Source organism: Populus euphratica, unplaced genomic scaffold, assembly GCF_000495115.2.
Source record: "Populus euphratica unplaced genomic scaffold, PopEup_1.0 scaffold183.1, whole genome shotgun sequence".
Classification (NCBI taxonomy): Eukaryota; Viridiplantae; Streptophyta; class Magnoliopsida; order Malpighiales; family Salicaceae; genus Populus; species Populus euphratica.
In genome coordinates, this window is record NW_011500064.1 from 116,717 (window position 1) to 129,046 (window position 12,330).

The 12,330-nt window shown below is 27.9% G+C and overlaps 1 protein-coding gene across 1 annotated transcript; it reads left to right on the forward strand.

Moving 5' to 3' along the window:
- Positions 1–3,869: 3,869 nt before the first annotated feature.
- On the forward strand, positions 3,870–8,602 carry LOC105108151 (EH domain-containing protein 1-like). Its single transcript, XM_011002348.1, has 16 exons — positions 3,870–4,128; positions 4,193–4,272; positions 4,366–4,434; positions 4,527–4,584; positions 4,701–4,756; positions 4,828–4,867; positions 4,942–5,003; positions 5,375–5,488; positions 6,025–6,127; positions 6,234–6,283; positions 6,728–6,856; positions 6,949–7,200; positions 7,283–7,362; positions 7,616–7,742; positions 7,928–8,071; positions 8,150–8,602. The coding sequence occupies exons 1-16, from the start codon at positions 4,041–4,043 to the stop codon at positions 8,333–8,335; spliced, it is 1,638 nt and encodes a 545-aa protein (XP_011000650.1). The 5' UTR covers positions 3,870–4,040; the 3' UTR covers positions 8,336–8,602.
- Positions 8,603–12,330: the final 3,728 nt, after the last annotated feature.

Sequence of the window (12,330 nt, forward strand, 5' to 3'; positions counted from 1 at the left end):
CCATTTGTCGATGGTTTTACAGATGAAATTTGCACGCCAAAAAAAACTTTCCCACTTGAAATATACCAACAAAATTTATTTTGTTAGTGATATCATGATTTACTGACGGCTACGCACAATCGAGAAATTTGTCGGTGAGTGTTTAAAATACTAACCAAATATATCCGTCTGTAAATTTATTGGTAATTATGGCAGCTATTGTCAAATACCGACGGATTCATTCCGTTAGCAAAAGCTGTCGGTGAATGCCGACGAATTCATTCTGTCGATAAAACCCTTTGTAATAGTTTTTTCTAAATTTGTTTTTAAAAATTATTTAGAATACATAATATAAAATTATATAAATTAATGGTAATAAAAACCAATTATACAAATAAAATTTATATTAAACATCAAAAACAAAAAATCAAAGTTAAATAATATTCATTACAAACTGAATGTGTTTAAAAAAATTTTAAATAAAATTTTAAAAGTAAATAATGTTTATTACAAATTAATATAAAGGTGGAGCTGGAGGAGGAGACTGATGGTTATATGATCAAAAAAAATTAGACACGCATGTTTCATTCTGTGTTGCCATGTTCATGATCATTTTGTAAAGCTATTCATAAGAAGCGTTTTGTTGTTCATACTCCACTCTTTGTTCTGCTTAAGACACTTTAAGTTGTGCGTACTTTACTAATAGGTAGTCATATTTTTTGGTGAGCTGAATCATGTGTTGCTGGAAGGCCACGAACTCCTTAAATTGAAAGCTCGATGTTCATTGAGAGCTCCTAACGATTGAAACACCATGAACCAACTGCAAGTTGTCGACTATAGTGTTAAAGAGCCTGTAAACATGATTTTTATTGGGTTCACCTGACAATCTAACCTCCACCCACAAATCCGGATCAAATTCTGGATAGGTCAAAATATCATCTCCGTATCTCTCCCTCAACCGATACTAAAATCTTGAATTATTTTATTTTAATTAAATAAGGATATTGTTTAATAAAAAATTCCTATTTTTCTTTGGATAACAAGTCTTGATCTATCTCTTAGAAAAGAAAAGAAAAAAAAAAGAAAATCTGGATGCATTCAACGTCTGATAAGGCTACATTTATTTGTAGGAAAGTAATTAACTTATGAGAATAAATTTCATGATATAAATTACTTGGAAAATAGATTTTAATTTATGTTTTAACATAAAAATTAATCCTTTTTTAAAATTCAATTTTCTAAGAAGACAAATTGTTGTTTAGCTAGATAACTATAATTGGTTAATTGATTTGATCTATTTTTTATTCCAGCATACATGAAGATAAAAAAAAACGAAAAAGAAAAATACCATTTAGTGTGAGTATACAAAGTATATTTGTTAAGAAATACCAACGTGCACGTTAATTAAGTCAATGAGAGTACCTAACATGCCAATCCAAATTAGCTTTAACATTAATTTATTGATATTTATTTTCGTGTTTTTTTTTAAAAATAATTGTTTAATTTTTCTTACTTAAAATTAATATTTTTTTTGGTATTTTTAGATTATTTTGAAGCATAAATTTCAAAAATAATTTTTTAAAAATAAAAAATATTATTTTGTTACTTAAAATTAATATTTTTTAGTATTTTTATATTATTTTGAAGCATGAATTATTTTGTTACTTAAAATTAATATTTTTTAGTATTTGTATATTATTTTGAAGCATGAATTTTAAAAATAATTTTTTAAAAAATAAAAAAAATATTATTTTAATATATTTTGATATGAAAAATATATTGAAAAATAATCATAACAACATCACTTCTTACCGGTAGCTTTTATCCTACCCATCACAAAGAAAAATAGATTATTAGCAATTAGGTAAAAATTAAAAATAATTATTTTTTGTTTGGTTTAGTTTTTAATAAAAAAATAATTTAATTAAATTTAAAAAAAATATAAAAAGATTCTTCTAGCTGAGATGGACTACATAAAAGAAAGAGGGAAATGAGATCTCCAATGGGGGTAAAGAAATTGGAATAGGAAAAAGATTGATCTCATATAATCGGACCAGAGAAACTGTTGTTGGTTCCAGTTATGAAGCTAATAAAATTCAGATTTTATTTTTTACAGAGCAGTCGGGTTTTTGTCATTTTTCAACTCATTTGATGTGTTCCCATCCATTAAAGAAGAGGACGAGACCTAGATCATGGAGATTTGATTGAGTTTAGTTTTTTAGAATAAATAATGATTTAAATTGATTTAATTTGACTTGATTTTTTTTTGTTTTAGTTTAGTTTAGTTTGGTTTTTTTATTTTAAATTTATAAAATCAAAATTAAATTTAGTTGATCATTTTTTAAAAAAAAATTAATTAATTTAATCAATTTTTTTTAAAATTTTTTCAGTTTAATTAATTTTTAATTTTTTTTCCTCACCCGATCATGATTAAATCAAGGAGGGCCTCTCCTGTACACACGAGAGTCGAAGATATCCTTGGATTAATTTATATATCAACTGGAATTATTATTATTTTCAAATAGTTTTAAGGGAAATAATGATTTCGACTTTCAAGGTTTACATTAAAAAGAAATGAGAATTATTCTTTATTTTCTTTTCCTTAAATAACATTCAATTTATCTAGTCTTGATTTGATTTTATTTATTTAAAAAGCAATGCTTCTGATAACAAGATATACTTTTATTGAAACAAAAAATAAATACATGAATAAATGAAAAAAAGTCTTGATGGAAGAGATACATATTTTCTATTTAATTAAAATTCTTGGACTTTTTAGAAATATTTATTTCAATTTTCTTTAGTGTTTTACTCAAAAAACATGTTTTTGTAATATATATATATATATATATATATAAAAAGAAAAGAAAAGGAAACTTTTCCTAATAAAATATTTTTTTCTCTAAAATTTAAAATATTTAATTTTTTAAAAATTATTTATTTTAATTACAACAAAACTAAATAAAAATATATTTTAAAAACTACCTTATGACATGGGTTAGGAAAATAACTAGTTTTTGTCTAAAACAAGTTATTAAGCTGAAAAATGATGGGAAAACTCCTATTCAAAATTATCTCTAGATTTGCATTTTTTCCAAGGTCTAGATTTATTCTGAGAAAAAAAAAATTTCACCGTCCACTTTGTAAAAACTTGCATTTGAATACAACTTCTTTCTCCATTTTTATTTTTATATATCCACATAAAATTAGAATAATAATTCCAAAATAATAATACACTACTAAACAACTCCCATATAACTTTAATTTGAAAAGATAAATATGTTTATATTTTATTGTATTAATAAATAATTAATCAAATTAACTAATAATTAAAAAATTATAATTATTAAACCAGATTCACCAGATAATTTACAAAATCTATAATACAAAATTTAATTAATATCAAACTTTAATTAAAAAACACTAATTTTTATAAATTCAATTGACTTGCATGTTTATTTTTAATTGAACTAACTTATTAAACATATTATAATATATTTTTTATATTTTAATTAATTTAGTTAACTTAATTTTTAAAATAAAAAATTAATTGAGGTTTCCCGATGATATGCCAGCAACCCCAAGACTCGAGTTTTCTTTTTTAACTGCGATTAGACACGTGGCGGGACCAAACAATTATTTCTGATCCTCGTATTTTCAAATTTCAAATGCCATTCACAATAGTTTTTACTTTTTTCTAGATCCAAGTGGTAAGCAGCCCCACGAGCCCACAATATTGAATCATTGATAACATGCCAAACCGACGGCGTCTTTTCTCTGACAAATACCCTATAAAACGACGACGCTCCCGAAAATACCTCAGCGCCAATCCAAATAATAATAATAATAAAAAAAACCATTTAAATTTCAAATTCCCGGCTCTCTCGCTTTAAATTTTGAGAATCCCAAAACATTTTTCTTCTAAATTTAATAATTATTTAAAAGTAATAATAATTAAAACAACTGCTACCAGCAGTAGTAAGCAACCCTCACTTCCCTTGAAAGAAGAGCAGCACAGCAGCAGTTTCTCTTGCAAGCATTTGAAAGTCCAAGAAGAAGGAATGGAGGAGATAGGGAAAAGTGCAGGCAGTTCCTTCTCAAAAGAACAGCAACAGATCTACAAAGAATGGTTCAATTTAGTCGATTCAGGTTTTATTTGATCCCTTCCTCTTCTTTCTCTTTTCATTTCAATCCCTAAATTACTAATTTGTAGATGGAGATGGCCGCCTTACTGGAAATGACGCTACCAAGTTTTTCTCCATGTCCAATCTTTCTCGCCAACAACTTAAACAAGTACTAAAAACTTCAACTCTTTTTTTTTTTTTATTATTATTTGGAGTTGTTTAGGATTTTTTTTATTAATTGATTAATTTAATTATTATGAAGGTTTGGGCACTGGCGGATTCGAAACGACAAGGGTTTCTAGGGTTTACAGAGTTTGTTACGGCAATGCAGGTCCTCCTATACTTCTAACCTTCCTTGCTTTCCCTTAATTAACTAATTAAATCGTAAGAATCTGGATTAATTAATTGATTGATTGATTGCAGCTTGTTTCTCTGGCGCAAGCAGGGCATGAACTAACTCCAGATACTATTAAAACCGCATGTACGTTTAAATAAATTGATTTTTGACTTTTTTTTTGATATTTTTTTTAATTATTTAGCGGTTTTTAAAACCATAAGTTTGCGCTTTAATTAGTGTTTTTTTTTTAAATCTTGCAGCTAAAATGGAGGATGTGAAGCCGCCTTTGATGGATGGCATTGATGCCTTACTGGCTGTAAGTGGTCTGCTTTACCTTATTTTGTATGGTTGGATTACTGGGTTGAACTAAAAGATTTTTTTTCCCAGAAAAATAAGAGTTCAAGGATTAGTGAGAATGATATCAATGGTAAGTTGTTCTTTAACTTTGGTGTCACAAGCAGCATTGATTGTTAGTTAATTTGATCTGCGGTCATAATATAGGATCCACGCAGCTAAGGCTACCAACAGGGACTCCTCAATTTGGTGCAAAATCATCAAGAAAGGTGAGTGACATGTAACGATGTGCCATCATTTGTTAAAGAAAATATGACCTCTGTGCTTGGTTTGGTGTTGTTTTCTTCTTAGTTTGGGCTATCGGTCCATTTTTTGTTGCCACCTTGTAATCTACACTGTTTAGGAATTGTGTCCTACTCTTTGTGGCTACAGTTATCTTGCACTAGATTCTGATTTTGAAAGATGCCAATTTATCTCGTGACATGAGAAGCTCAATGTATTTCTATATCAAAGAATTCAAAAATGTATTGTTTACTTGTCTATATATAGTAGTGTGCTATTTGTTCTCATCTTTCCCGCAATGGATGTTTGTATGTTTATTTATTTTTTAATGAGTTCCCTTTTTTCATTTTTTGCTCAGATGCCTCTCAATGCAGTTACATCAATTATCGATGGCTTAAAGCGATTGTATATAGAAAAGCTAAAGCCATTGGAAGCAACCTATCGTTTTAATGACTTTGTTTCCCCATTGTTGGTGAGTGGTTGAGCAGACACTTAATATGTTTTATTGTTATTTCAACATTGATAATTCTATGTGATTTTGAAAATTATGATATTCCCATTTTTTTAACAAAGTCATAAGCACCAAGTGCAAATGATATATGATGCCAGGGCAAGCTAAAAAGGGTTAAAGTCTGTTTATTCTCTGTCTTGGTCATAAATCAACTGGTATCATAGCTTCTCAACTCCCACACAAATACTACTTGGGGATATTGTGTTAATTGAGGTGCAAGACTCCTGTGTGCATTATAGTGGTTGATTAATTGCACTACAGGGATTGGCTATTGTTGGGCAGGCATTATCTGATTACCTTTGCTCTATTTCCAAAATATTGATAATTGGATTAAACTAGTTAATTCTAATATAAATACAGTGATTAAAAGCTGATAGTTGGGTATTAATTTCTCGTAGTTGCTTATATCTTGTTTTCATCCCTGTCTCTATTTTTTTCTCCCATTCTATTCCTTTCTTTAATGTTGCTTTGACCAACTGTTTGCATTGATTTTCCAGACAACCAGTGATTTTGATGCTAGACCTATGGTTATGCTTTTGGGTCAGTATTCTACTGGGAAAACAACATTTATAAAACACTTGCTTAGATGTAACTATCCAGGTTTGTTTAGTACTTCCATTTGTCTTTTCTTTTCCTATTGGTAAATATTTCCAGTCATCAATGAAAAAAAAATCTTGCTCATTTTTCTTTCTTTTTTTCTTTGCAGGAGCTCACATTGGACCAGAGCCGACAACTGACAGATTTGTTGTTGTAATGGTATAAGCATTTTCATGCTTTATTTATTCTTAAAGAAGGGTGCAAATGGAGTAACAAAATATTTTATTTCAACATGGATGTGATCTGGAGTTGTTTGAGCTTTGTTTTTTCATAGCTAGAATACTGAACTTGGGTGCAGATTTGAACTTTCTAAATCTGATTTCTTTGTTTGAGTTTGTAAAGTAGCTAATGTCTGTCTAAATGAAAAGGGATTTGTTATCTTTATGTATATGACTTCTCACATGTTTTTATATATTCATGGCTTTTGCATTTTGTTAACATCTATCAAGCTCATACCAAAATGCCAAAAGCCTAGAAGTAACCCATTATTTTGAGTTGCTAACGATTCTTGTGATTTGATGACAATCATCAAGAACAGTTGCTTCATTTTATTTTCATGATATCATGGCTGTTTCCACTTGCTGATAGACTTTTTATGCTCAGTCTGGACATGATGAAAGGAGCATACCTGGGAACACTGTTGCTGTTCAAGCAGATATGCCATTTAGTGGCCTGACACATTTTGGAGGAGCATTTTTATCAAAGTTTGAGTGTGCACAAATGCCTCATCCAGTAAGTATGGTTTTGCGCTTATTTTTGGTAAGGCTGTTGTATGCTCTCCATTCTGTTATTTATCACCTTTACTGCTGCTGATGCACATGCAGTTGCTAGATGAAATCACAATTGTTGACACTCCTGGGGTTCTCTCTGGAGAGAAGCAACGAACACAAAGGAGTTATGATTTTACTGGGGTTATATCATGGTTTGCAGCAAAATGTGATCTGATTCTTCTTTTATTTGATCCTCATAAACTTGATATCAGTGATGAGTTTAAGCGAGTAATTGCATCTTTACGAGGCAATGATGACAAGATACGAGTTGTGTTGAACAAGGCTGACCAAGTTGATACACAACAGGTTGGATGCTTGTTTTTCTTCCACCTTCACTTTTAAAAACAAAGTTTAACAGCTCCATATGACTTGCATTGATGTTCTATAGTTGATGAGAGTTTATGGTGCACTAATGTGGTCACTTGGAAAAGTTTTGAACACCCCTGAAGTTATGCGTGTTTATATTGGGTATGTCCTTTCTCTTCACTATTTTTCATTTTTGCTGTTTAAATCTTATCTTCTCTTTAGACTACCGTGCCACTGCCTTGCCCATTTCATTTGCTTTTGTCTATTCTTATTGTTGTATCCATGTGATTCATTTTTATCATCTTATTGCAAGATTGTTCTATTTGTTCAGTGTATTTGCAATGTCACTTAAGTTATGCTTGCATTTTTCACAGTTGTATATTTTAAGTTCATTAGTCCTTTGTTCATCTTGCAGCTCGTTCAATGACAAACCTATCAATGAAGAAACTGCCAGCCAAATGTTCTGTGAACTTTTTGAAAAAGAACAAAATGACCTTCTGATGGACTTGGTTGATATTCCTAAGAAAGCTTGTGATCGTCGAGTACGTGGTTTTTTATCTTTTTTGGCTTATTCTCACATTCATATTTTTTATGTGATTTTCATTGTTTTGTGCATGAGGCTAATGGGTACCCTTGTCTTTGTATAATGTGTTCTTTGAATATCGGTAAATGTCATATTCTTGGGCAGTTATAATTTTATTCTAATTATGGTATTTGTATATTGTAGATCAATGAATTTGTAAAGCGTGCTAGAGCTGCTAAGATGCATGCCTACATAATTAGCCATCTCAAGAAGGAGATGCCTGCTATAATGGGCAAGGCTAAGACTCAACAGCGTCTTATTGATAATCTTGAAGATGAATTTGCTAAGGTTTCTCTTTTGATCTTTTTTCTCTATTCGCCCTTCCATCTTTACATCATGTATGAACACCAACTTTTCTGTAAGCAGGTCCAGAGGGAATTTCATTTACCAGCTGGAGATTTTCCAAATGTAGAACACTTCAAAGAAGTCTTGAATGGTTACAGCATTGACAAATTTGAGAAACTGAAGCCTAAGATGATACAAGCTGTTGATGATATGCTTGGCTATGAAATCCCAGAGCTCTTGAAAAGTTTTAGGAATCCTTACGCATGAAGTCCTATCCTCCAGGACAAAACCAGAATCGAAACAGAGCGGTCAGATGAAGTTTGTTTGTTGCAAAAGTGCTATGCTTATGATTCTTGAGTAAATATATTTTATGACATTCTTGTTAATATACATTTGGAGCTTTCTGTATTTAGGGATCTGTTTGGATTTTAAGCATGTTTGTCAGTTTTTGAAAGTGATGATGCCTTAGCGAAAATTTGGATTTTGAGCAAGTACAGGATAATTCCATTAGTATCCGTTTATTGTTTTGGTTGATTGGATCTCAGGGCAGATGCAATTGTGCTCCCTTTTTGTCGTGAATTGAGTTGTTTACAAGTTAAAATATAATTTAATCATTATCGTTGAATAGTATTAATTATTTATCTTTAAGTGGTTTCAACAACTTATATTTAATCAATATGTTTCGAAATTCGTTTATAAATCAATGTCAATTTTAAATACGTGAAGATATATGCAAAGCGAACCCTATCGGTCATATAAGAAAGCTTAACCTTTGTTTGAACTTGTAAAAGTAAAAACTGCTTTTCAAATATATGCTTTTCTATTGCAGATCTCGTGAATATGATTTTAAAAAAATTATTTTATAAAATATAGTTTTAGTTGAAGTTGATTTGAAAAATATGTGTTGTTAAAATTAAAATTGAATAAAAAATAGTTTAATGTGTTTGATTAAAAAAATATTTTTTAAATTAAAGTTCTAAAATAATTAAAAAATATTTTTTATTTAAATATTTTAGATTTAATTATTATTATTATATTATTAAATAAATAATATTGATATTAAATATTTTTTATTATTTTATTAAATTATACGCATTGTCATCACATATAAAATTTATTCACAATGACTATTTTTCATGATATCTTAAGCATGCAACAACAAAAACTGATTTTTTTGTTATATCATCAAGCGGTATCCTTCTAATTTTTTAAATAAAACACAATTAAAATAAAAATAAAAACTGAATTTTTTTAATTAGGTCGGACCTGAAAAGAACATAATTGGCATTACGATCAACTTCTATAAATTTCATGTCATCATGCGATATTCTTCTAATTTATGTAGTGTTATTAGATAATATTAAATATTAATTTTTTGAGTAAAAATCAATTTTTTAAAAAAATTATAATTTTATTATGTATAAAATTCATTCGACAATAATTATAGTTTTTATAATTTTTTGAACGTGCAATAAAATTAGGTAAAATATTATCAGGAATAAAATTAAGATTATAATACGAGTAAATTTAATTCACTTTAAACTGCTTTTTTTAACAAACAAAAAAATATTGTTCATATTCATATGAATAGTACAAGTGAAATCAATTAATTGTATTGGTTTTTCAGAAGAAAAAAATAACCAAACTTTTCATGTAAATAGTGCGAGTGAATTAATTCACCTGGTTTTTTAAAATTAAAAAAAATTATTTATTTTAGTTAACAACGCAACAGTGGAGCATGACTCCATTGTTGATGTTTTTCCCAGACAAGAAGTAGCAAAATGCTGCTTCTTCAAAATCTGTGATACCATGTGGGTCCTACTCACTAAAAACACTTTTATTTTAATTACCAAACTCCACTGTTAATGTTTTTGTTAAATGAGAAGTAGCAAAATGCTGCTTCTTCAAAACCTGCGATACCATATAGGTCCTACCCATTAAAAACACTGTTGTAGGTGAACCTCACCTATAACCATGTTACCAAACGAGCACTCAGAAAAAATAGGAGCACAAATGAATTTTTAGTGTTTTTTATTTATTTATGTGGGGTGTTCGGGTCAGCTTACGCGCATCACGACTAATCCCCACGGTCCACTGAACACCCTGCAAACCTAGTAGGCATGTAAAGCACCGCGGGGTGACAGACGTGCATGCCAGGACTCGAATCCAGGTGCAGTGGAAGGAGACAAGCCCCTTCCACCACTAGGCCAAGCACTGAAATGCGAATTTTTAGTGTTCTTGTTTTGCTACATGGTGGTTTAAAAAAGTATTAAATTAATTTTTTTTATAATTTTAACAAGGTGATTCTAAAAATAAAATGAAAAAAATATTATTTTAATATATTTTTAATTAAAAAATACCTTACATTACATTATCAAAAACATACTTAAAAATGAAACTCATTATAATTTTAGTAATTAAACCTAGCTTGGTCTCAATATTTATATGTAAATGGATTTATAAGTTAATCTTAATCTGATTGAGTTCAATGAATTAAAATGATTTATTTTGTAAATTAAGATTTTAAAATCACACATGTCCTTGAAACTCAATCAAATTAGAGGATGGGTTAATTAGATTAAATTGAGTTTATTTAAAAACAAACTACTTCATTAAAGGGCATTAAAGCTCACTAAGATTTCTAATACAATTTATTATAATAATATAGTGACATAATTATCTCTTACTCGCTAAATGTTAACAAGGTATTAGGGATAATATGGTTTTATATCATAACACCATTGTTTTTTTATATATATATATAAATTGTACGGGGCTAGATTGGTCTCTTTTTTAATAAAAAAATTATTAATTTAACCTTAAAAAAAACAATGCCTTCTATTAAAGGGTGTTTTGATATTTTTAAAATAGTATAATGACTTTGATGTCTTTAAAGAGGATCAATATAATTCTCTAACAAAAATTTCTTTGTTATTTTACATTATTTTATTGTAAATTTAAAGTTTACTTATTAGTATTATTGTAATTGATATATATAATGTATTATTTTAAAAAACATTATTGACAAATACTTCATTTACTACCAAACATTTTTTTCTAGGGCTATGTTTAGAAGGCCTTAAAACCCTTAATGTAAAATGGTGATACATGTGATTATCAAATGTTAGGAGATTTTTTTTCCTCTCTGCTCACTTATATTTAGTGTCAATTATTTAAAAAATCAAATCAGCCTCTACAATTTATTTTTTTATTACATTTGATTTATGCCTTTTATAATATGTTTTTTGAATAATTTATAAAATTACAAATATTTTTTTTTTAACTTCACCCTTATTATTTTTTAATCTATAAACAATATATCAAATTCCAAGTATTTTTTTAATTTTATTTCTTATAATTTCTTAATTTTTAAAATTTGATCCCTATGTTTTTATTATTATTTGTTTGGTTCAAGATCATTTTTATTTATTTTTTTAATTTTATCCTTCATGGGTTTTTTCTATCAAACTTTATCCCTATTTTTTTTGTTGATATATGCTTTTCTTTCACAAGATTCTTTTATTAATATTGTTTTATAATTTTAACCTTCAAAATTAAATTAGTTTATAATTAAGCTTTTTTATTGAAGTCATGTCCATGATTTTATGGGTTGTAAATTTTAGAGATTTAATCAGGTTTAGAAAATTCACTCGAGTTTGATTTTCTTCCTTCTTTTTTAAAATAATATATTTTTTATTGTTTATCCTTTTATTTTATTATTTTTTTATAATTTATTTTTTATAGGGTTAGTCCTAGGTTCATAATCAAAATCATTGGTTTCAAAGGTTAATATGGGTTGATTGTTTTAAAAATTGATTTATTTTGATTTTATTATTTATATTTTTTATGAAATTATCTTAACCTTATTCATGAAATTTGCTACTTCATTTGGTCTAACATGATTTTTTAAATTTTTTTTATAATTTTATAATTTGATATTGAGTTATTTAATAATTTAGATAAACTTATGTTTCATTATGTTTTTATCTTCTTTCATTATTTTTATAAATTTATTTATTATTGTTATATTATTTAATTTTAATTGAATCAATGACTTGAATATTAAATTTTTTTATCTTAATATTATTTTTTTTATTAAAAAAAATTATTCAGGTGGAACATGACTACAAATCTAGTAATTAATGTAAGAGGTACTTTTAGGGGTTAGATTCAAGTAGTACAGCTTTGTATTTTTTTTAATAAAAAAGTGTTCATAGAAAAAGATTGGGCCAAAAAGTGAGGAAAAATACACGAAAGTGCTG

Excerpts from the sequence above, each read along its gene's own strand:
- LOC105108151 (XM_011002348.1), top strand. The coding sequence starts at position 4,041 with ATGGAGGAGATAGGGAAAAGTGCAGGCAGTTCCTTCTCAAAAGAACAG. Across the intron at positions 4,585-4,700 it reads AGATACTATTAAAACCGCAT|CTAAAATGGAGGATGTGAAG; the intron begins GTACGTTTAAAT and ends TAAATCTTGCAG. Across the intron at positions 7,201-7,282 it reads ACCAAGTTGATACACAACAG|TTGATGAGAGTTTATGGTGC; the intron begins GTTGGATGCTTG and ends GATGTTCTATAG.